The 27,390-nt window shown below is 30.3% G+C and overlaps 1 protein-coding gene across 1 annotated transcript in view; it reads left to right on the top strand.

The window, feature by feature from the left end:
• LOC106690989 (glutamate receptor 1) overlaps positions 1-27,390 on the top strand; it is a gene marked incomplete at its 3' end in the record, with an annotated part of 112,417 nt that overhangs the window by 84,390 nt on the left and 637 nt on the right. Inside the window, exon 4 of the mRNA XM_014436624.2 lies at positions 26,322-26,486. Coding sequence (XP_014292110.2) covers positions 26,322-26,486 — 165 coding nt within the window. The remainder of the gene's footprint in view (positions 1-26,321; positions 26,487-27,390) is intronic.

Here is a 27,390-nt window from a genome sequence, read left to right as displayed (position 1 = left end):
GCCTAACCACCTGAGCCATTGACGGCCTCTTGAAGTTTATACAATTTTTTATTACGTTTTAGTCATATAATAGTCATCTTGTGGAACTAATGTTCTAAGAACCTGATCCGATTAGAAAAATTAAAGTTCAGGTTATTCATGATTTATAATTTATTATATTTTAGACTTAATTAATTAAGAAAAAATGGAAAAAAGTTGTATTTAGTTTTTATTTATTTTGGGTTAAAACCATAAATATAAGCGTAAAAGTGTTTTTAATTCGAAACAGTTTCCGTTATTCAATCTGAAATGGATTATTAATTTCCATTTCCTCGTAAAATCACAAAAGCTTTCATTAGGATTACAAAAAAGAACAATAATTTAATTTTTTCTCTATGCAATATTATTTCAATAGAAATAAATTTGAAATACTACTTCAAAATATTTTTTTTTCAAAGATCGATGAAAACAGAATAATTAAAGCAGATTATAACCTATGAGAGATTTAATAAAACAACAAATCATAAACATGATCCTCACGCCCAGACATGAACCCACACCTACCATCTAATTTACATATGCAAGCTGTAGCAGTAGTACACACTCAACAAACACATTACATTACGTTAGAACAACATCAGAATGAACTGGTATGCGGAAGTGGCCAAGTAATGCCAAATTCAAAACAATAATCCAATGTTAAACGATCACAGAAACTAAATAAATACAGATAATAATAATTTTTCTTTCAAACAGAAATAATCTGGTGCAGTTGCACATAACACGATTTTCACTTACCCCCATTACTTTCACTTAAAACTACCCGCTAAAAATACCCGCTCTTTTTTGAGGACAGATATTTCAATATTATTCACTGTGTCAATGAGAAAGGAAAGTTCTATTACTGATTTTCCAAAAGAACCTTTCAATTGGCATATCGACTAGCTTCAGTTTCAACAGTTTTCTGAAAAGTACTTGCAAATGAGCATAAATGAAGTGTAGTCAAATAAACATTTATTCCTGGACATATATAATATAAGAAACAATATTATTTAAACATTTATAAAAAAAGACATAAAGAAGTGCTGAAAAATATTCGAAGTCTTCATCATTATGATATCATCGAAAACTATTAATTCCATGTCATCATGTGGGTCATTTGGATCAATAAATCTTATGATTCTCCTTCAGACGATGTCTTGGAATTCCAAAATTGAATAAAAAACTAACCACACGGAATGTTTCCTTAAACGATTCTTCATTACTAGAGACGATCCAAAGCCAATAAACCTGAAATCGGGTTTGAGAATCGAATGATTAGAATCTTGCATTAATGGATTTAGCAACCATTTTTCCAGATTTTCACTCATCAAGATGTCGAAGTTCTCTTCTATTTTCTTCCAATTTATTTGTTGACAGTTTGACACCTTCTTTATATAAAAAAAATGTTTTTTGTGCCTTCCTGTTCCCACATAATATTTGTATGATCGCCAGGTATGCATTCCCATGTTGGTTACCCTAGGTATGTAGATCGGAACGTTATCGGTGTTTCCATGGTAACCGAGTTCCACTAGTATCTATAATCGTCAGGTATTTCCCATTATTACAGGTATTATCCTCAATCAGTTTATAATAATTATAACGTTTAGTAATGTTGCATACTGCAAATAACATTTCTTAAATAATTGAATTTGGTTCTTTGGAATATTTTTATATGTTAATCCGGTTTTCAGCTTTACGTTTTTGGCAACTGTAGTGATGTAGTGGTGATCCGGTGGATTGCTTCGCGCCGTAGCTCTGCCCTTCTTAATTGTTTTCCTTCACATCATGAGACATTGGCCGGTCCCTGCAAGTTATACAGATTTATTCTCCTTGTTTTGAGTCTCTGATACTAATCCAACGCTCCGGTAGGACTTTCCTTTAAAATCAAAAGCGAAATTTAGAAAATAAACTCTTGATATTGAACACCTTTAAAAATTGTGGATATTTAAAAAATCGATCTTCGGGATGCTCGGTATCCTAATAGTAACACTTAGGACAAGTTTATTTATTTATGGTGATTAAACATTAATTAATAAATTAAGTACTTAATATGAAAAAGATACTTATTTATGTAAGTTATTTTGATGTATAAATCAATATTTCAATAATGTCACCAAAATGCTGGAATTGAATTTTTCCAGTGTTGCATAATTCGAATTTTTTGTTGTAAATGTCTCCACTGGTCCTTCTCGTATTTGTAACTAAGTAATGGTAGAGCTGGCCGTTTTCGTAACAAGATTACATATTTGGACGCATTTTATACACGTTACTCGCCGCTTTTTTAACAAAAGAGCTTTAGTACTGCATACAGAATGGAACCACCTGACTAAAACAATGTCAAACTCTTGCTAAAAATGTACTTGGCCATATTTGCAACCAAGCTATTGATGAGTTAATTTTAATTTTAAGTATCAGCATAAGTTTAAATATTGTCGCTTTCAAGCTGTCATATCAACATTTAAAAAAAAACGCATTATTCTTAGAAGAGTAGAGCTATGCATTGATATTTTTTTAACATTAACACTATGAAAATTATGTTGTTGATTTTATCGAACCAACAAGGTATCTTAGCTTAAGTAACAATATTCGTATAATACCAGAACATTATTTTGACATATCATACTGTTTTCAATTGTTAGAAAAAAATACTTTTATCATAGCTATAACTAAATTAAATACAATAAATTCGTTAGGATTTTGAAAGATTCTGGTAGGAAATCGGTTCATTCAGGTCAGCAGGCATAAATAAATATGTAATAAGATGATTCCCGAAACAGGCGCTATTTTTGTAAAACCATCGTTTCAATTTATATTAATAACGTCTTATAACTCAATTAAAAGCCGGGGACTCGAACACACAACCTTCGAGTTGGTTGACAGGCGCGTTGCCACGCTGCTACCGTCGCCCCCCCCCCCGGTTACTTTGGTTGAATTACTGGTTAATTAGGTTGATAGCTAAGGTAAGATTCATTGAAAAATTCAGTGTGCAGAATTTCATTCTAATTGGACAGACAGAGAAAGACAGACAATTAATAAACAATTATGACACAATAAACAATTATATTGTCCGGGAAATTACCGGGGAGGAGGGGTTTATGTGAATATGGATTATGATTTTAGAACGTCTACATTCTTACCAAATTTCTTTAAGTGAAAAATAGTCTGCTGAATTCCATTAAAAAAAAATAATACAATTCCTTCTAGACCATTTGTTAGAATAATGCTGGGTGGAATTGTTAGAGGTGGAGGGAACGGTAAGGTTCAGCTGAACCCCCCCCCTTATAAAAACACGAGGTCCACCCGTTTAATGATAATTTAATTGCTTCCAAAACACTAACCAATTAGTGTGCCATTGTCTCCAACAGCATCCCCAATATTGGTCCACATTACTGCAAGGGCACAATTAGACCCTTAATCTTAATATCTATAACTTAAATGGCAGATACAATCATCTAATTTTAATCGATCTAATTTTGTTTTCTGTATAAATAATATAATATTTAAAATCATTTATATGTTTAAAATAGTTGATTATTTTCATGATTTTTTGTTATTACTGTTAGGAATATATTGGAATATATAATAATAATAATAATATAGTGGAAGGAAATATATATATATAAAAAAATATTTATATTAATAAAAATTGTAACGAAATAGGAAAACATTTGTTTTTCTGAGCATATTAATTTCCACAGCAACCGTTTCTCTGATAATTGATTTTAATATTTTTTGTCTATTTATATATTTACAATAATTTGTTGTTTTATGCTTAGTTTTAAAAAAAAAATTACTATAATTTTTATTATTAGAAAAAAATATCACGAAATACAATGCTTCTAAATACGATGGGGAATCCCTCAGATTGGATTAGGAAAAAAATCTGATATCATGTGAGAATTAAAATAATTTTTTCTTATTAACCATCTACAAGTTCTGTTGGGGTAAATTAACATTCAAGTACTCTTTTTGAAATGGGAAAAGAAGGCTATGAGGAATCTAGGATAACCCGACAGTATATGAAAAACTTGGTGCACTTTGTAGCCAATGTGAGTTAGTTAGTTGCCGTTCATGTATTGCACTTTGAGACAACCTGGTCGATATTTATAAAAATTAATAATTAACGTTTTGATAAGCTCATTAAAAATTGTTCAGTTGTTAATCAGCGGCCCTTCTTTGAGGGAGCCAGAAGGACTGAAATAACTTCCGTTGCAGAATTTATTTCAGGTATTATATAACTGAATGATCCTCACACATTATATCTTTATAATTGTACTATGTTAAATAAAAAACATATATTTGAAAGATAATTGACAAGATATGAAAGAATATATTTACACCTGTTTACATCGGGATCTGTCCGTGCTGTACTTCAGGTACCCTGATTGTATTTTAAAATGATAATTAAAATTAGTGTGGAAAAGGGATGTTGAAATTGTGAGAACCTTCTGTCAATAAAACATGCATATATTTCTCCCTTTATTTCAAATGTTAATCCCTGGAGGGTCTCATGGGTAATAGAATATGTCTTATCTGGTGTGTGGCGTCTTCTAGCCGCTTTCCAGTCCAGGTTTAGCGGTTGGCGAAATGATGAAAACCATATATCCTCGCCTGGTGTCTAAAAGACGTTTCTCGATCGGTGGCTGGCCGGTATGTCCTTGACTCTGGCATGGTGGTAGGGGCAGGCCAGATCCGGTATTGCAGTGTGCAATGTGTCTTCCGGTGTCCGTGGAAAATGAGACCCTCCCCCCCCCCGACTTTATACAAATTCAAAAAAGAACCGAAAATATCGATACCTAAATCCGACAAAACCTATAATACAAACTAGATTAAATTATTGATTCTGAAGGGTGAAGGGTAAATGCTTTAATTAATTAAATCAAGAAAAATACAATATTTATCTAAGAACAATATTAAATAAGCAGAAGCTTGGTGATGCATCACAGGCGCTTGCCAAAACGTCCTTTGATTTGTGCCTAAACAATTATTCTCGACAGGCCTGCCACAAATTCAGTAAAAATCAATAATACCCAATTACACGCTTGCTCATGTGGAAATTCCCTACAATTTTGCAAAGTTGGAGTAGCACTTTAAGACGTCCAAATACACATTTTTTAATGATAATTGTGGTAATCAGTTTGATTTGTTGAGACGAAAAGTGTTATAATGAATATATATGCATTGAAATTATAGATTTATCGTTGACTTGGGAAAATAACCGTTTCTCTATTTCATGCGCTTTTTAAATACTGCTGGATTAAACTATCATAAAGTCTCCTCTTTCCGTTTTAAGCTAATATTTTTAAAGTGATATAGGACCGTCACTCCCGGGGTCTTTGCGGGCCAGTTCGGCGGGGAAGGATTGCCTTTTTTTAGTGGAAAGAAACTATTTCAGTGTATTTGAGACCTCAATTCTAAGATTGTCTCCTACATAATGACCTAAACGTCGGAAAAGAAATAAACTTTGTTGGGTGAGAGAATAGGATCAAATTAAATTGTGTTATTATTAAAGTTGACCACTCTCGAATAATTAATCAAAAATGTATTATATTAGAAACTATTAATTAATGATTTTGTAAAAAATATTTGTTAAATTATAAATCTTATATTTTTTCCAGCACTTTTAATGTTTAAATTGTTTTTTCCTTTTTAAACTCGTTGACCAGAGAACTAGAGCAATTTTTATTAAACTTAAATTATTTTTTTAAAAATAGGCATATCTATTCTTTATTAATTTCCTTATAACAATAAGAAAAAAAAATGAATTGAAGAGAATCAATAAAATATGCCACAAATTAAAGTCATTTAGTATTAGTGTTCAAATACACATTCATGCAATTTGAAACAAAATTAATAATTAAAAAATTTCACTTGTGGCTAAATAAGGTTCAGGGTTTACGACATTCACCTCTGGGTTATTATATTTTATTTAAAGTATTCAACTCATTTTTTTATTAAATATAATATTTCTGTGGAAACCAAGTACCTATAATTTATCTAAAAAGATATAAAAATATATAACTTTTTTAGCTATTCTTTGAAAAAATACCATATTCACTATTTGGTTTGAATTTTATTATTACTTATCATGTTGGATTTTCAACGTGTGATTTAAATTATACAATGGATAGGGCCGTACCGGACAGACCAATGAATAAAGATCGGCCTAAATAGCCCTACAGAAAAAATATGAGAAAGCATAATAATAATAAACATTTTTTTTTTATTAAGGACGATAAAAATGAATAACAACCAAAGTACAGTATTATAACTATAAGAGCATGAGGGTATGCTATATATGTTTGTTTTTGTTTTTAATTACACTGATTTTAGTGGATTATAATAAAATCTTTATTGTTTATTTCCATTTTTTGTAAATTTTAATAGTAATATACAGTTAGCTATTATCAAGTCCGAAAAACAAGAAAATAAATTAATTACTACAAAGTCGAAGTTATAGATACTTTGTTCTACATTGATTTTCTACATTCTTATCTACATTAACACTCATCCAATTGGTGTGTTTTCACACGGTACGGCGAAGGGGGTTCGGGGATTTCACAAGATCCAACAATATATACAATAGTGTGAACAGTGTTCATTTAAGTTAGGTTTTAAGAAACTACTGTTGTGTTTCTTAATGGAATTCTTTGTTATACATTATCAAGGGTTTGCATTATTATTCATTGTACGTTTCGATGCAATTTAAAGCCCTTGATTATTAAACTAATAGTTTATCTGTAACCTCCCGTATCATGTTCCTATTGATATCAAAGAATAAAGTTATTTCTCTTTTAATTTGATTAGTTTATATTTCTTATTCTGCCCCAAAAATGTCCAATCTTTTCTGGCAAACATTGAGTAAGATCTCCTAAGTTCACTAGATTTTGAAAGTATAAAAAATGAGACAATACTATTAAAAATACTAAAAACATTATTACAACTTACTGATGACTTTATTTAAAACACAACTTTCAATCAGTTGTGTTAAAGGTAAAGGATCCTTTAGTGTTCTTCCATTGAGAATAACGCATATTGTTGACAAACCTCAACGTTGACCGTTTAAGAAAGCTTCAGTCATGTATATTATTTATTTTATTTATCAACTTTCAAATTTAACATTAATTAAATTCTATCGGGATACTAATAATTCCGGGTAAAACACTCGATAATCAAGTAATATCGGACCTATTAAATTATTTTTTAAAAAATTCCCAATTATAGGATCACACACCAAAGGGCAACGAACCGTGGCAAATTTAAATGAAGTAGATTACAGAATAAAGAAAGATAAAAACAGATTAATGAACAACATTAAAGGAGATTAGATGCCGCCTTAAATTAACCCCTCATGTTCTTCTTCAGGTGCTTTTTTTCATTTATTCATCATAATTTACAACAGTTGACTTAACTTTTGTTACTTTGCAGTAACTGGAATTTTTCCTCACCTACTTTCCTGATTATTTATTTCTTTAGGTATCAGGTAGAAAAATTACCTTGTCTCACCACCTCATATTTCTCTTTTCCATTCATTGTAATTACTTCTTCCTCGTTCTACTTTCTTATTTATCAGTATATATTATTTATGATTATTGTTCTTTATCTAATTAGGTTGTCTCCGGAGCAAATTCTTATTACTGGAGCATTTGTTGTTGATTGGTTTATATTATTTTTATATTTATCTTACTTTTATGAATTTATTTAATATTTATGGATATCACGTTACCAATCATGGTATTGTATGTAGTTGTGAACTACCTAATACCATAAATAAATGTACAAGAACTCCATGTAAAATCAGAGTTCACTTAACTTGGTTCTATTATAGAAGACCATAGTTACTTTTTTAGCATTGTACATAATATCTACAAGGGAACAATCTGATATTAAAATTCAATTATTCAAAATCATACGATCTGTTACAGCCGAGGCAATCAAGCAGAGAAAAAGATGAGAAAAAAAATTCAGCATTGTTAGGATAGTACTTGATTAATTTTTCCATTTTAAGTAAAAAGTGAGTGCTGAGTACAAAGTGCCAAGTATACTTGCACTCAACAATTATGATTACTTTTTTATCGATTTAATCAAACTTAAAAAATGATAGTTATTTTATATTTGATTATATTAAACCCAAATATTATATGTGAACTTTTAATAAATAACTTTGTTGAACTGAATACTATGTAATTGAAAGGTATGTATAATTTCGTAAGCAAATGTGTTCGAACTGAAATACAATTAACTTAAAAATTAAATGATTACTTTTTTTTAGTATTGTTTACTAATACTCATAACTAAACTGGTTTGAGTATTAATTCCTTGTACTCATGCCAAAAGTTTTTTACAGACGGATGACGTATTAGGTACCTTGAAATATTTTGAGTATCAGTACTGTACTCTGTACTCAAACATTTTGGTTAAAATTAAAGTAATCTAACTCAGTTACTCAGTAATCTTGTGCAATCTGTCCGAAACGTACTAGACAACGTAGTCATAAGATCCAATAGTTTTTTTTTAATCAGAATAATGAAAAGTAATTAATTGTTTTGCTTATTAATGTGGGCTTGTGAAGGTACAAACTGACTGCTGTAACAAGAATAATGTAAATACAAAAACAATTGTTTAAAAATATGGTTTATCTGTGCGTTTTACATAAAACAAATATTCTTTTCATTATGTTCTGTAAATTAATGTAACATAAATTGGTTTTATAATATCTGTCGTTTTCCAAGGCTGTGTTGCACATCTGTATTACTACTCTGATTTCTAGATATCTGTTTTCAGTCAGGCATTTCCCTTTTAGTTAAATAACATATTCTTTCATAGTTTTCATTAATCAATTTTGTTTTATTATTTAAAATTATAAATCTTTTTAATCGATGTAGGAAAAATAACCCTCTCAAAATTAGAGATTTTCTGTTCTCACATAACAAAATTAAAGGAAGTTACTTTTGTTGAAGACCATTTAAAATTCTCCATTTTAGTCCTTTCATGCTATTGCAATGAAGATAAAACCTAGTTGATATTAAAGGCTATGTAATTGTACACTGATTTAACAATTTAATAAAACTTAAATCGATAATATTGCAATATCGAATATAAAAAGTTGGCTTCAATGTCGTACTGGCTTAAGACCAATTTCCGAAACTTTTTTTTTCTCGCAGGGTCTTAAAACGTTAAAATTGAAAATCCATTAATGTATTGAAACTACAATTCTGGAAGGGAATTTCTGTTTCTTGAACAACAGTTTTACAAGGAGGTAGTTTGTTCAAGATCACCAGATTGTCATCAATCAAGAGTACCGTTTTACAGAGGATGGATGGTCCAGGAAGGTTTCCGAACCCAGTGGATTGACTCGAGACTACAGTAAGAGAATAAATAATTATATGTCACAGAAGGATTCAACCCTTGGAGTTTTTTTCAACAGCACACACACTGAATTACTTCACTCCCCTAAAACGTTTATTGTCTCAGATTCAAGGTAGTTCAAGATCATATTACTTCCTTACTATATATTTGTATGTATAAGTAAGTTAATATATTTGAACAGACAGATAGCTTTAAGTTGCATCTGAATAGGTTAATAGGTTTAAGTATTTATGTTCAACGGTAACTAGAAAAAATGCAATTGATGAGGACATAAATGTGTGAAATGTTTGTATTTTCCAATTTCGAGATATCATAGCTCGCTCCTTTTGTCCAAGAACTCAAAAGTTAGAATTTACAAAACTATTAACCTTTCTACTGCTCTTTATGGATGAAAAATTTGGCCTTGAAAAATTTACATTAAGGGAGGAACAGCATCTTAAGGTTTTTGAAAATAAAGTATTACTTAAAATATTCGGACCGGAAAAAGGTGAGTTAACAGGAGAATTTAGAAAGCTACTCCACGCTGAAATAAGGGAACCCGGTAAATGTAATTCAGGTTATAACATTACGGCAAATAAGGTTGTGGGATTTAGTGACGAAGGGATCCCGAATTGGTGATTATCACTGGAATCGACCGGTAAAGGTTCAAATGGTAGACCGAAACGTAAATGGGAGGATTACGTTAAGTCTGATTTGGTAGATTTGTGTTTGGGAGAGGGGGTTCACTGGCCAGATGTATTTAGAAAACGATTGATATCGGGATCGAATAACAGGTGCTCTAAACCTTTATTATTATTAATTAAGTTTATAAAATAAATGATATTATTAAAACTTGTCAGTGCCTAAAACGATATCGTTTGACAAAGTCTAGCGCTGGATTTAGGACTCTTGTCAGAGGGTTTTGGTTTTCGTCGTGATTTAACTATTATGAGTAAGTTTTTATAATAATTGCTATAAAACGTTAGTATAGCCCTTCTGAAAACAAAAAAAGAGAAAAATTCCCATTAAATTTGGCGTTCGATAATGAAGAAATCTAATTAGTAAAACTTTCCATGGGAGGCACCTGCCTTAAGCATAATCCTCTCAAAAAGTGACCTATAGCCCATGGCGAGATCAAAGGCAGGAGCTTCCCACTAATAAGCTTTTTAAAAGGCTTTCAAGGCAAATACAAGCTTATACTTAATTCTTCTTACTTGTTTTTCTGTCAGCTTCCATTATCCCTAGCGGGCCAGCTCCCGACTTATTTAAGAAGAGACACCAAGTATTTTTCCTAAAAAGGCACTCTCCTAATTAATACCTCAATCAATCAGTTAGGTGCCTATAAATATAAAATCAATAAGCTAAAAGGTTGTCCCTTAAGACCCTTGCACTTAAGGGAAAACATTATAAATAAACTATGAAAAAACCTAAGGGCGTAATTATGTTTATTAAAATATAATCGCAACCAATTACTTAGATATATTAAAAAACAAGCCTATAAACGTATGTTGTATGGTTTATATCAAACATATATATTTTTTATTTTTAACTACCTACAACGCATAGTTGTTAAAAGATTAGAAATAAACTTTCTATTTTTTAAGGTAGTCGGAATTTTTTTCTGCTTTTACTATTGATAAATAAATTACTATCCTAAATTATTTTATGAATTTAATCGAAAATATTTTAATTTTTACACTTGAAATGAACCTTTTAAATAAAATTATGGAATAATGTTCAATTTCCAAGAATAAATTGTATCATTATTATTATTGACACTAAATGTTATTTTTTTCCTTTTTAATCAGCAACAGCTGTATCCGGAGATAAATAGATTTTAAATAATTCCAACTGCATCTTTGTTGTTAATAGGCGTTAAGTAAATATCTCTATTTCTTGATGTGGTTTTCGTTAATAACAGTTTTTTTTTTTACAGAAACAGTTATACCAGGCATTAAAAAAACATTTTTTTTTAGCTAGCGATATGCTTATAACTAGAATTAGTAGAAATCCAACTGCGTCTTTGTTATTAATGGCCATTATGTAGACATATCTATTTCTTGGTGTGGTGTTTGTTTACAACAGTTTCGTTTATGAAAACAGTTGTACTAGACTCTGAAAAAAAAACCTTTTTTTTAGCTAGTGATATGTTTATAACTAGAATTTGTACAAACCCAACTAGTGATATGTTTATATCTAGAATTAGTATAAACCCAACTAGTGATATGTTTATAACTAGAATTAGTATACATCTATCGGATTTGTCGGAACGCAACGATTGGATATCCTCCGAACGTAGTGAATTGGAGGTATAAAATATATTTTTTGTTAAATCTATACTCATAATGAAATTTAAGTTTCCTTCTACTACGTCAATCTTTTCTACTTTATTTTAAAATTTGATGACTTGTTATTTATTATTTTTGAAGAAGATTTTGTCATCAATGAAAAGTTAGTAACTGTTAAGTAATTCTCAAGAAACATTATATATATTCGAAATCAATAATTAAACACAATTTCAAGACAAATGTGTTGTTCATCGCCATATTTTTGGGATCTAGTGAAAATAGTTTTAAGTTTTAATTTTAAGGAGGTTATGCTCTATGGTGTCTGCTTTACTAAGACGATGTGTTGGAATTTTAGGGAGTATCGGTCTGTTTTCAAAATTTTATAAAAAAAAAAAAAAAAAAAAAAAAAAAAGTTTTCAAAGAGGATAGCCTATCTGGGAGATCTTAAGAATTCAAGTTGGCTTTAATCAAAATTTAAACCACTCACTTTAAATGTTCATTCTGGTGCAAGAGATTGAGGGAGTTATTTTTCCCCTTTGATCCTTAAACTTTCTTCTCATTCGTCCTAAACTGGAGTAACAAACTCTCTAGCGAATAAATCTGTCATTTTTTATTTATAAAATTTTCCAATTATGGGTAATAATTAAAGTTTTTCATAAATAAATAAAGTAATTTGTATTGGGTCCTTGTCCGATGATAATATAAATACGTAATGAAATCCATATAAATGACACATTCTGATGTTAATTTGACTTTGATAGCTCTTTTTACAAAGTAGTGAAAGACTTAATTAAATAGTAAGAGCAAATGAGGAATATAATAAAAGCAATAATAATTTAGCTGGCGCAAGCTTTGTGTCAAAACTTATTAGTTATCTTCAAAGTATTAATTTGTGGAAGAATAAATCATAATTAACTAATGTAATTAACGCTATTTCATTTTTACTTTCCTTGGGTTATTAGTGGTAGTAATCCTAGTTTGTTATGACTGGGTTATACCGTTCAATCAAATCGTCGTACATATGATAAAAGGGTGAATACAATGATTTTTTGAAGACTAGATTTTGTATTTTATATTCTATATAAATTATTTTTATATGTAAAATCTACAATATATTTATTTTGTTGAGAGCATAAGATATTATAAGTGCGGTTCGAATAGTTAAGTAATTTTTTACTGAATGTATCGGTAAAAAAAAAAAGTTCAATAAAAACAAATTATGAAAGTACCAAATTTATTCAGTTCACCCTTTTTACAGAACGCCGACAACATACCTGCATAAATAATGAATCACCTTATAGCTAGATTTTCTTTTATAATTTTTAAGACTTTGTCGCAATACATGCTTACGGGGATATATTTTGTTTCCAAAGAACTGAATACTCAAATTAAATCAGTACAACATGAAACTATGTCAAACTTGACATTACAATCAACTAGTAAATAATAGTTCTATGGTACATGAACTGTAATAAATAATTAGGAGGCGCTGAGGAGGACGACCCAAACACACGCTGGCAGTGGCACTGTGAAGGGCCTGATATCCTATTCCAAGTGTGAACTCGAGTGCTGACTCTGAATTGTAAATCTTCAGCTGGAGAACTGCCTCACTTTAGGGCACACTTTCTGTTGCCGATGGCAACCATCTCCTTCTGTAGCACTTATTCTAGAATTATTTTAGCCATATTCTATACCTCTATATAATACCTCTTGTTTAGTTTTTACCGTATCTACCGCCGTATTGCCGTATCTCGTTTAATTAATGAAAAAAAAAATGTTAGCACAATTTATTTTTCTAGCGTCAGATGAATCTATGAAAAAACTGTAAAACTGCAGGGAACTAGTAACGGGTAGATGCGTCATTCTCATACATCTATCTCAATAAAAGTAATGGTAACTTTGGCGATCTCCGGGTTCTTAGAAGGTTACGGAAATGTGATCGCAGGGTGGTGTAAGGTATACTTGTCTTTATTTGTGCAGATATTATGTACAATTACTATCTATATACAGCTATATATTGTTTGACTTCTTTGTTATTATTGTTCTTTGGCTGCTTATTAGAATCTAGAATCTTATCTCTGTCATAAGGAGATAAGTGTGTCTAAGGTGGTTGATTTCCAGGAATTTGGAATAGAAATAGACTGGGATGTGACAGTTTTTCTTGTTTTTTATGATAGGGCGCGTGATGCAAAAAAACCTCTTGGGCGTAAACTGGGGGAATGAAATTAATGCTGTCATGAAAGAGTGTTATGAAAAAAGTGAAAACGTGATAAAAGTCTTTTTCTGGCCCTAGGATTTTGTGTTGTATATTCTCGTGTTATAGTTATGCTTGTATTGCGTTTCATGTTTGAGATCAACACTTATTTATTAAACAAGAGTATTAATAGGACTACTGATGTGAAATATCTTCCTCAATCTTCGTCCCAGATATAGTGTTCACAAAAACTTGTAAGGGAAAGTCGAGTAAGTGTGAAAAAGTTTCCGTAATAACACTTATGTTGATAGTAAAAAAGAAGCTAACGTATTACTCATTAGCTAACTTAATTGGTGTATAACTTTTAATCCTAGTTAATTGAAAAAATAATTTTAAAAAGTAAATATAAGAAAGTTAGTACCACACCCACTATTTGAAGTTTTGAACTGATAATTGATATTTTAATACTAATATTGTTGCAAAAAAAAAAATCACCCCAATTTTTGATTAATTCAATGTAAACTAAGACTACTAGTCTAAGTAAGACTACCAGTCTAAATTGATGTGTCTACCAATTATAGTTAGGGGGAATAAAAAAACGGCTGCTGTTCCATAATGTTAAAAACCAAATTATTTTTTCAATCTTAGCTGTATATCTCTAAAACTACCATCAGCGCTAGATAGCCAGATAGAACATAATTTAAAGTAGAGTAAATTTCCTAAAGTTAATAATTCAGTATAGTTAATGGGTTTTTTTGTGTTTTGTTTTTTTATCTTTTTCGGCCAAGACTCCCATTGGAGTCCTTTACTGCCTAACCATGGTTGGCGGCCATAGTTCTTCATTTTGTGGGACCGCCACTCAATGAAAAAAGTCAACGCCCCAGCCGGATTCGAACCGGCACCGCCAATAGACATCAAATTGGTAAGACTGTGTCTTAACTACTGAGCTATGGGCGGCCCTAATTAATAGGGTTAGGACCCAGTAATATTAAAATATGATGATAGAGCTATTTACGTTTAATAGTTCCCGTAGTTATCATATTATAAATAATGTCCAGTAAAAACAGTAGTTAGTGAATTTTTATTGGGAAATCAATACCTCAGGAAGCATTCGCCGTACAGATGTCTATAAGCATTCAAATCAAAGCTAGTTTAATTTTTCATTAAGTAGTTTCTGACGTTTATGTTCGTTAGAGAAGTAGTTTTCTTCATATTCGACAAAATAGATTCACAAAATTTGAGTACTGGTTGTCCGGACTTATGAAAGACTACATCACATAAAGTATTAGACATATAGATGTTTGCTAGCACTCACACCGAAGCTAATTTCACGTACTATCAAGTTGTTTATGATATTAGGATGTGAATATGAATTTTACAAATGATAACAACTAGTCCGAACAACTAGAAATCAAGTTCTTTTATCAAACTAATCAAAATTTGGTGTGAAATAACTGTCATTTTACCATCAGGCTCTTCGTTTCCAGAGGTTTCATACCCCTGTATATGTATGCATATATTTTAATAATACTTTATAATAATTTATTTTATTTTATTTTGTTACAATATTTTTTTAATCAAAATTTTGATGACAATTGTTTTAGCCAGCTTCACCGAAATGAGAAGCTATAGATAATACATTTTATTAAAATTATTCTTTTGAATGATATTCAATGAACATTTATATATGAGTGTTGTCAATTATATTTAATTTTGGCATTAAAATTGATTATGATTTTTATCATATTGAATAATTATCGAAACTGAATCGATGGGAATAGGATAGAATCATCTATCTCTGGAGTTAGGATACAACAAATATTCCCTCAACAAACAGTTAATAGAGCACGCCCCTAACCAAGAACAAAGTTTGATTTCGGAAGGAATGGATAATTATCTGTTTCTATCTTGTATTAATCATTATTATTTATGAATATCTGTTGTATGTATTTAGTAAGTTTTGTTTATATCCTATAATATTAATTTATTAACCAATATTAAAGATATTTATGATTCTAGTATCTTGTGAATCCAAATTATTATTTATTTTTTATTATTTATTGTGTATAAAGTATTAATTATGATTTCATTCATAGTTAAAATCAACAGTATATCAACGGGTTGAGATTAATGTTAGAACTAGGACGTAACTAGATGTGTCACGGGAGAGAAGACAAGACCTATGCAGGTTAACCCTTGACATAATGACGGTGGCTCCAGAGGGCCCTGCAACACACACTACCGCGAAATATTTACGATCTAATTAACTCCAATACTAATTAACTGCCAATCAATCGCATTAATTAATTAATGTAATTATGAATAGTGTCTTCTTTTGTAAATTCAGCACTGCAACTAATGTGTTCAACACTAAATAAAACAACTTCACAACTAAGGAATAAATCAGTTCGAATTATTTGTTTTAGAATCAAAAAGAAAAACCCTTATATGTGAAGTGAAAGTTATTTTATGAGTTGAGGCAGGGATGAACTGGGAATGTCATCTATTTAGATCAACTCTTTTTATTTCATTTTTGGAGCTCAAATAAGTTAGGAATTGTCATATTTGGTCAAATAGTTCATTCTCTACAAGTTTTTGGTATAATACTGACTACATACATTAATGCAGTTATTTTACAAACCTGTTACCTGACAGTATAAGGAACAATAACGTGCAAAATATCAATTTTTTTTCACTATAAGCAGAATTTCGCCTACTGAATTCTTATTGAGTAATTTATACAAGGTAATCTATAATGTTAGTCAGGACAGAGCAATATCTGATAGATCGTTAGAATTGTTGTGATGTAAATCTAAAAATTCAGTGCACAAATCACACATCAGCATATGTCGCTTTCAAAATTTTATAATTGCATGATGTGTCCTGAGTTTATTTTGCTGTAGAGTAAAAGAGCGAGTACTGAACCTTTGGGTACTCCTGTTCAGATAAGCCTAATAGAAAACAGCTCTGACCTAAGTCGTGGTCTGTCGATCTGTCTTGAGTTTGAAGACCTCGGTGCCAATCAACAATCACCAATAATTAGAGTTAATTATATGCTCTTAAACAACACACAGAAATACGCCAATTGCATATAAAGTTTTCTATAGTAGCATGAATATGAATTATCTCGCTCTGCTATTTTTTTTTGTAGGGCCGCCCGTCGCCCAGTGGTTAAGACACAGTCTAACCAATTTGAAGTCTATTGGCGGTGCCGGTTCGAATTCGGCCTGGGACGTTGATATTTTCATTGAGTGGCGGTCCCACAAAATGAAGAACTTTGACCCCCAACCATGATTAGCCAATTTAGGACTCCAATGGGAGTCTTGGCCGAAAAAAAAGTTTCTTTTTATTTTTGGTTGGCGAAAATTTTAAAACAGACAGCCAGTGTGGGTGATGAATTGGCCAAGATGTGTTTTTGACCTCACGTAGGTTGTAAATCATTGTAATCTATGAGGTTTTTCCATTGTAATAGAAATTTTACTGGATTTTGTCCTATATATTGCACTAAAAATTGCGGTCAGAAATACAGGATCTTTTTTAGGCATTTTCTGAAGCCCCTCCACTGTAACCTAGTCATGTCCAGGGACTTTTCTTTCAGGCAACGTTTTGATTTATTCATTGAAGGAGGGGTGAAAGAAAGAGAGATAATGTCAGTTGTAAGGGTACGTCCAATGTGTTCAATACTTGTGAATTCTGTCTGTGATGCAAAAACAGATGGGAGGTGTTCAACAAACAGTTGGGATTTGTCCCTATCAGCCATGGACCAAGAATCATCTCATTTTCGGAAAGATAATGACATTTCATGACGCATAGTGCGTGGACTTTTTCTTCGTCCACACCAGCTTACATCGACAGTCGTGGGATTATTAATGTAGTTGTTATAGGTCATTGTGAATTTAATGATTAGCTCATTAGTGGCTCGTTTCTCTGATTGAACTCTGTTAGCCTTCTATATTTTCCGAGCACTTCATCAAAAGCAAAAGTTGAAGCTCTTGATACTTTGTGATAAATTGGTACATTTTCTTACTTTTTAGTTCTTGGTACTGATGAAGACTGATATTTTTGTTTGTACAATATTCTAAAAATATCTGGATGCTTCCTAATCCTTTATGCTGTTTATGAGGGACAGTTTTTGTTACTTTGAAAGTAGTAGGAAATGTGCAACGGAAAGATCAAATACCTGACTGAGCTTCTATTTGTGAGATGTGGTTTAAAGTCTTTTATCAATGAAAAAATCAAGTAAATTTTGATACTTTCGTCTGGATATTGGCCATTAAGATAAGTCAGACTATGTGGTGTCTAATGAATGCTCGAGGAAGACTAGATTCCTTTATCTTATCGTGGACAGTCTTGATCATCTATAATGATAATGTAAAAGCTTCTAATGAGAATACTACAGAAATTACAAAATATTTTGGGTGTCAGCAACAACTTCAATGTGTCGGTAATGGTCTATTATTATCAAGCTGTTTATAAGTTTATTTGTTTGTAGGCAGTGAGTTGCCTGAGAAATTGGCTAATAGCCGCTTCACTTATCTTCCTTCTTTTTCATGTTCTAAATCATTTAAAGTATGAAACAATGTTACATTATCGTTCGATGTTTCAGTAAAGAAAATATAAATATACACATAGGCAATCACTGAAGAAAATGCATGTATCGATTTGCTTAATTTTGATTTTTTTTTTAATGAAACTTATCTTCATTTTTGTAAGCAGCTTATGTATAAAATAAACAAAAAAAAAATCAAAAATAGAAAAATTATTTTTCCATTGTTCTAATATTTCGTATTTTCGATTTTCACAGAAATTGGATAACTCCGTGTTTCTCATGGCTCTCAACTCTAAAATATTTTCCTAGAATCCGCTCATTGATTTTCAATTGTTTCAAGGGATCCGAATAATAACATACATATGGACAGATTATCAGAAAGAGAAATTGATAGATAGGTAGAAAAATAGAAAGATACATAGATAGATACATGGAAGTATAGATGAACATAGGTGAGATGGAAGGGCGTCCATCACAGAACTGGCCCGTTGCCTTTAAATAAGAAATCAATAGAACCCCTCTGACATTTTTCCTTTTCTGTTTTATTCATATTTCCTTTTGTTCTTTAAGAAGTCTCTTCTCCCACAGCAGGGTGTCACTCTTGCCATCCTTTTATAAAGGATTTTGTATGATCGTGTAGGTATATAAGAATCCATGAATTCCATACTCTTATTGAATACCAACCTATTTGTTTCCCTTGAGATTTTCAGTTTCTTTATACTTTATAAACAGTAAAGTGCAACCGGGTAGAATTTAATATTAGCTGTGTCAATGATAAACTCATTTTATTTATTTTTCTATTTAGATAAATGGAACTCTTAGATGTATTACTTCTGTTAATTATGACTGTTCTTGATTTTTGATCAGTATGTACTAAATTCACATTATGATTCAATATTGTACTGAAATTAGTTTAATTATTTATTATTTATTTTTATTTGTATATTTCGGTTACGGTATCTTAATTTGTACATGGATTTTTTTTTTAACTAAGCGTTTATGATAATATTCTGACGTTTATTTTAGTTTGTTTAATTTAGAGTCGATTTCTGAGAAAAAATGTGAAAATATAAACAAATATGCGTTCTCTAACACACAAAAAATGCAACAAAAACATCTGATAAGTACTAACTAAATTATTATTATAAATAATAATTTATCGATCTCTATGGATAGCTCCAAATAAATAGAGTTGACCTCGACTAAAAATAATAGTGAATAATCTACAAAACATTGTTAAGTGTGCAAGCAAATTTTGTAAACAATTAAATACTTTTTATAATACATAAATAAAAATTTTTTTAAATCTTTTATGTATTAAGATAATATCGAATTTTGATTTATAAATAAATCAAAATACCCTCTTGCATATATTTTAGATAGAAAAATATTAAAAAAAAACAAATATACTTTTAACAATATTAGTACACCATTCGCTGTAATCTTGTTTTGTTTTTTTACTTGTTTTATTTGGTGCATTACTGTTAAGTTTTCGAAATACAGGTTATACTGCGGAGAATCTTGTCCAATTAATAATGAATGCTTTTTAGTTTGGTTATATTATATTATGTAAAATTCGGTAATCATTATTACGTATAGTAATTATAAATTGGAAAAGATACTAATATAAAGGATATGTTTTGGGGCATTTCATAATTGGATATAGTACACTCTATCAGTGGCTTAGTTATGTGTAATTTGTAGTGAAGCGTTAAACACTGCTCGATCACGCCTCGGGGGTAACTTCTTTGTAAACATTTTGCATTTGTATTTTATTTTGGTTCAAGTCCGTTATTATGGTTTGCTTGTTTTTGTTGATTAAATAGTTAAATAGTGGATATAAGAGTGTACATGAGACTAGAGATTATATTATTTTATTTTATTTATTTATTCTTTCATACACATAGTTTGATTATGTTCATTTTTTTTATCCTTCTGTTTGTATATATTTTAAGAGGGATTTATTTATTTTTATGTGTTTTCTTTTTCTCATTTATTTTTATTCTTATTGTAGTATGAATGTGATCATCCATCACGATTGCCCACAACTGTCTGGCAGATTGTAATATCTATCAATAAATAAAAAGTAAAATAAAAAAAAATAGTCGTGGTTTGATTATTTTTCATTCATTATTTTCTCATAAAAATTGTAACGTTCGATGTAAATCAATTATTGACGTTATCAGTTGCGTTCATGTTTGTAAATAAGACTATGTTTTTTAATAATGTTATTTTACTATTACTATTTACTGATTATTACAATTTAGTAGTTATTTTACTAAAATCCTGTAAATGAACCTTTTTATATTACTGCCACCGCAATTGAAAAATATTTTTCAAAAACAACAAAGCACGTCTTCATTGGGCTGCTAGGTACAAAGCATACTTATTCAAATCTAATAAGAATTTTTTTTTCTTACAATATATAGGCATAACAAGTAAACAATATATAATAATAGTATGTGACTTTTGTTTTCTTCCTTTTTCTTGTTTAATCGCTTTGGTTCTTTTATCTTTTTCTTCTTCTTTCTATTTATTACTTCTTCTTTATTAATGTTTGTTTTGGTTAACCCCTTTTTTTCTCTTTCTTTCTTTTCTATTTTTTTTCCATATTTTCTCTTTTAACTCAGTGTGACTTTCCCCTTTTTTTTCCCCTTATTATTCTCCTCTTCAACATAAATAAAACACACCTAAAATACAAAATACAACTAATATTCATCTTAAATAAATAGAAAATAAACTCGTAATATATAAGTCATATAATTGATACAGGTAGTGATAGATATATAAATATTCATTAAAAATAAATAAATAAATAACATATAGATATAAAAAATTAACCAATATATCTAAAAATAAAAAATGATATAAAAGTTGCTGAAGAATGTTTGTAATATATGATTTAGATGACGTTTTCCATAAAAACCTAATCTACTTCATATTTCCAATAATTTAAACCTGTTAACCAGTTGTTTAATTATCTTTAGTCAACAAGGTGGGTCAGAAATGGTCATATGGAGAAAACGGCTATGGTACATGCTATGCTTCATAAACTTGAGTGACAGCTTAGGTAACCTCGTTTTTAACTGACCTTTATCTGTTCGCCAAGCAGGAGTTTCAAGGTCAGTGTTTTTCCTCTCCTCTTCCCTCTTTTAGCTTATATTTTCTCCGTCACGTAACATTCGATCTTGTTTGGAGCATTATAATGCTTGAGAAAATAAAAATGAGAGTGGGAAGTTTGAACTGAGACCTAAAACTGATATGGACAGACCCACCTTTAGAATCAGTTTACAAAAGGATGAACCTAGAGTTATCAGAGAGAAAAATATATATTACTGAATACATCATGGAATTGATACGTATGATGTATAAATGAGAAAATAAAACCATTGCGAGCAGATATAGCTACAAAAAAACATTACTAATTTTCTACCAATACTCTCGAGATAAAAAAGAAACTAGGCTGAACATTCTGGGCATGTTCAGTTTAACCGTTTATGATTCATAAATGCATTCATGCATCCCCCGTTTAAGATTCACTTCTTTTTATCAATCTAATGAAGTTAAACCGTTTTGATATTCTTTTAAGAACACTACCTTATGACGAAAAAAAAACACAACTTATAATTAATTATACTCTGGAAGATTATTGATTGACCGTGTGTAAAGATGAAAGGAATATGGTCCAGGTGCGGTCAAAAAAACTCAAATAGTAGCATTATACTATTTGAGTTTGTTTGACCGCACCCGGACCATATTCCTTTCATCTTATAATTAATTATTATTTTGCAAAAGAATCGTTTCTTTATAACTTTATCGTTTCAAGAATTCAAATTTAATTTACCACAATAAGAGTTGGGTCAGGTAAGACCCATCTTGTAAATTGTGCCCTGTATTTATGACTTGTTCCTAGAGAATATGGATATGAGAATAAACAGTAAATATTTCATTGTAAGGTAGGTCAGCTTTGAGATTTATTAGTGTTGTGGCTACTATCATTCACATCAATTTAAAACATTGTCCTCTCTAGATTAGCCCTGTTAAATTACTTAACTGAAATGGCCTCTTAAGAAAGACTTTGTGGGTTTTAATTGCTGAGAGGTCTGGAAAAGCAGTCTTTACAGGAATTACGAAATAAAGGTAGTCTGAGTTGTTTGTTAAGAGTCTTTCATCTCATCTAACTGAACCAGTTTTCTTATACTATATACATTCCCCAACAGCTAAAATCTTGTCAGCGAAAATTTTATTTTGTTGTAACTTCAAATCTTCATTCGTACCTGTAAATTGAGATTACAACTAGTGAATTTCATGAACTACTTATAAAAATGCGATGTCATAAGGGCGAACAGTATCCAGCGGCACCCGTTTCAGGCGTAATATAACATTTAATTATTAGATGAGACAATTCCTCATCCAGCTCCTTTTCAGTCTTCTATGTACGTTATCGAGCATGATTGTTATGGCCAAGGCTTTTACGAGAGTATTAAGATGTTTTCTTAATTAGCCATGGAGTCGTGAGTGGTGGCTTGTGAAGATCAGAATGAAATTTGATGTTACTGACGCATCAAGAAGCACCATTGCCCTAAATGTTTTCGCCTGGATGATTTGGTGTTTAGTATAAGTCTTATTTGCTCTGCCAAATGTTTGCTATGACTTTGACCAAATTAGTTTCACTAAGCATGTTTAACTATTCAATTTCTGTATAAGTTTTGATTTTACTTGTTTTGGGAGGAATAAAAAAAGGGGTTTTAGCCTTCAATTAAAGAGTATTAGTATGATATTAACATTTAACAATTAATTTTAAATAGAAAGAAACATTTTGTTGTATATACAATTGCAATTAATTGTATTAGTATGTATTAATATTTTCAAGTGAATTATGTTTATTTTAGGTCAGACATAGTTGAATAATAATTGTATTCTATTTTCTTAAATATTAGAGTGGATGAAATTATCTAGGAGTATATATTTTAGGAGTATACCTTTTTGTGTATTTCTTGTTGTTGAACCACTTGAGACGCCGAACTGAGGAAGACCCGACTTGATGAGCCGTATTTTGGTACCGCTGTCAACCAGAGGCCCCAGATGTAAAGCTGCACTGGGATTGGCTTGACCAAATGGCTCCACCCCTATTCCCCTTAAACGGGGCTAGATCCTGCCTTGCATTGAAATAGACCTCCTCAGGAAAGGCTTCATATGCCCTGTACTCGCTGAAGTCTACTTTACCAGCTGAGCATAAAAACGAAATGACTTCGACCGTGGTAATAAGATGTCCTGGGCAGAGACAATATGATCAGAGCTAATATAACATTTTGCGGTATTTTTACTGATAATTTAAATTTAAATCGACGAAATTTCTGAACCGAATTCAAACGTAATTTATTCAAATAAAATCATTTAATATTAATCTACTATCCTACATTTAACATCCAACATATAACATCTAACATTTAAAAATAGCATCCATTTCTTAATGTTACATTACGTAACCATTTGTTAGCATCATTTTATCGCAATAACGAGCTTTCTCGACAGTTCATACTACAGGGTACAAAGGTGTTGAACGAGTCATCCATGTTGTAGATGAATAAGCTTAGATAGACTAGAGCATCAATACCAACAGACACTTGTTTTCATTATCACTGAACGCCATTTTTACTAATTCAAAATATTTATTGGCTGAATTCAATTTTGAATAAAGTAAAAAATTACATGCCACAAGAATAAGACTCCTATAAGTAAAATTAAAATAGGTTAGTATTGTGTTTGTTTTTCTCCTTTAAATTTTGTAGCCTTATTTGAAAATTACAAATGTAATAAATAAAATTCAAATTACCTAACTGCACCAAAAGGTATTTACACCTTGATATGAACCATGCATCAATTACAACATTAAGGCAATACTGATGAGATTTTCATGATTTTCTGTGTAATAATTAATATCGATTCTCAATATGTTTTGGATCACAATGCTAATAAATTAATATTGATAGCTAATTTTAAAGCTTATTGTATGTGCTTTCATTCACATCTACTCAAAATGTTGTAATCGTTCTAACCTTTACTATATTAATCAACATAAATACATTTACATAAATATATTGATTTTTTTTTTTTTTACAACAAAGCTTACATATCATAAGCCAGTCATATCAGCATTTATTTATAATATGAATGATAATGCATAGTTTCACATGATAAGTATAGTTTCACAAATGAATGGTCTAATATAATTAAATATCAAAATAAAACAAATAAAAATATCATTACTTAAAATTTTAATGGATTATATCATTTTCAGAAGTTTCACTTCTGTTGGCCAGTCCCATAAGTGCCACAATTTTCATTTATTTTTTAAAGTATTCTGTTTAATTTGAATTATTGAACATTTTTACATTCGATGTGTAAAGTTTGTTAAAAACTTTGTTAGCAAAAATCCTAAAAAAAAGAATTAATATTTTTTTAAAGGTTAATGCAAACAATAATAACGAAAATGTTTTGAGATTATCATTTTTCCATTAATGAATGAAAAATTATTCCATTTAGAAGAAAAACAAACTAATAAACAGAGAACACCTCGAGAGTAGAAGGAACCATATTTAAGCAAGGAGTGTTGGCCTTAGTAAATACAATATCTTCAGTTTCAGAGCATGTCCCTCTTTCATTTCTTGCTGTGCTCAGCCTTCAGGTTTGTTTGCTGAGCAAACCTACCGCCAGGGTTTGTATCTGCAGTTATGAATCCACGTGTCACTACAAGTATAGATTTGTAAAATGAATAATATTTTTGGCATGAACTCGAGTTATCTCAGGCTATTTTATTTATTTATTATTATTTCTTTATTTTATATTTGGTTGTTCTCTGATCTCTTTATTTGTCGATTACTTGTTTGCAGGCCTCTAACCTTTTCAAACTTCAAACCTTGCCGATCGAAATCTCAAAGGGTTTCCTTCTGTTTTATTTTATTTCCATTTTTTCGATTATAAACAACCAAATTACTGAACGGCTAATATTTCGGCATTGCAATTCCTTTACTTTTCATAATTTTGATAAACGAAAAGTGAAAAAAATAAACAAATGGAATAACCCTGAAAGAAATTAAGAATATTACTTAATTATTATAGTGCGCAATAAATAAAAATCTATTTAATATTTTGTTTTGATATAAAATTATAAGCTATTTTCCTTTATAATTGGTTCTGATTGAACAATACATCGAAATAAGTTTGCTGGGGATGCTTTCAAAAGCTTTGTTTAAGATCATGAAACTTCTATATGTTCTTTTTTTTCATTATATTTTAATTTCTTGATACAACTTAGTTAAAAATATAAGACTGTGAAATATGTTTGTTATTACAGTATTATCATTTCAACTATTTTAATGAAAATAGTTATGTAATCGAAAAGTGTTTTGAACAGTTACTAATTCCTAACGGGTCTATTAGCTCTATCGTTCCCACTGATGGGTTAAGAATTAAATACGCATAATTGTATTTTAAAAATTAAAAACATCTATACACTAAAACGTATAATAAATAATGTGATTTGTTAAAAGTGAAACTGTAAATTTAAAAATAATATAACAAGAAAGGTGTAGTACTAAATATATTGTGTTAGAACTATACTTTTATATATCGAAGGACATATCCCTCAAACTCCAGTCATTACGGCTTAAAACATTATTAACCTTTTGATTTTTTTACTAATTATTTTGTGGTTTAGAACAAAGTATAATATTCTTCTCGAAGGTTATTAAACGTTTAATTGTAAATTTATTGCTTGAAATTAGGTATAACTAGTCAAGTATTATAAACTACCATATTTTTACAATGAAATTCCTCTTTTGACAGAACCATTAATTTCCATCGATGGTAAAAATGCCATTGGTTCCGTTGTTTATCTAAATTGAAATTCTTGTTTCAGATAATGGATGACAGATGGGAATCGGAGGTTATTGAATTCGGCGCAATCAACATAACTGGCTTCCGGATCGTCGATTCGACTCGGAAATACGTGAAAGAGTTCAGCGAAGGTTGGCGGAGACTGGATCCAACCTCATCCCCCGGTGGAGGAAAAGACACAATATCTGTGAGTACATTTATCCTAAAAGACAAACTGGATCAATATAAATGTTTGTACAGTCGTTTCCCGAAGCTACTGGTCTGTGAACCTTGGGGTTTCTTGGATGATGATTGAGGGCTCCCCAAATGTCATTAAGAAATTGTTTTTGCAAATGTGTCCAAAAAAATGTCCAAAGTAAAATCAAGACTTGGGATTTTATGCTCTTTAATATGATTTTTGTTTGAATCAAATGTGTACATACAACCAAGAAGCTATAAGATACCTATTTTCAGTTCTCTGAATTTAAAACTTAAATTTGTTGTATATGGATTGACAGGAAAGGCTCTAAGACTTTAAATCTGTATTACATGACAGTTGGGTCGTGATAGTAGGGTATCATACAGCGCCGTATCCCACTCAGTTCGTCTTATGAAAAACTAGCCCAAAACCAATGTTTCCACATATTAAAATTTCTATTTAACAATAAAATGGAAGGATTGGTTAATTTGGGAAAAAAATACCTCTGATTGGGGTCTATCTATCTCGTGTTTAAAATGCATCCTTCTCCTAATTTGTTAACTAGGCTAAACTGACCTATGGTTAGTAGTACCATTTAAATTATTATTACTGTATATAGTGTTTCATATTGTAGTAAATTATAAAATACTGTTATTGTAAAATTCATAAATTATGAAAGTTTTGTTTCTTCTAAAATTGATAACGAGTATTGCTTGAAAATATACATTTATAAAAGATATATTTATTGAATCCCTTATTGTTCTTCAGTGTAACAGTTTGTTGATAAAAAAATGGTAAATAACACAAAACGATTATTTTTTAAATGGTTACTCATTATTATGGAGTAAAGTCTTAGTTCAATAAAGTCTTCACTTCCATATAATCATTTATTTTATTTTTATCTTTAAAATAT

This window comes from Halyomorpha halys, unplaced genomic scaffold (assembly GCF_000696795.3).
Source record: "Halyomorpha halys isolate HHAL.00 unplaced genomic scaffold, Hhal_1.1 Scaffold2020.1, whole genome shotgun sequence".
NCBI classification, from domain to species: Eukaryota; Metazoa; Arthropoda; class Insecta; order Hemiptera; family Pentatomidae; genus Halyomorpha; species Halyomorpha halys.
This window is presented reverse-complemented; position numbering and strand designations above follow the sequence as displayed.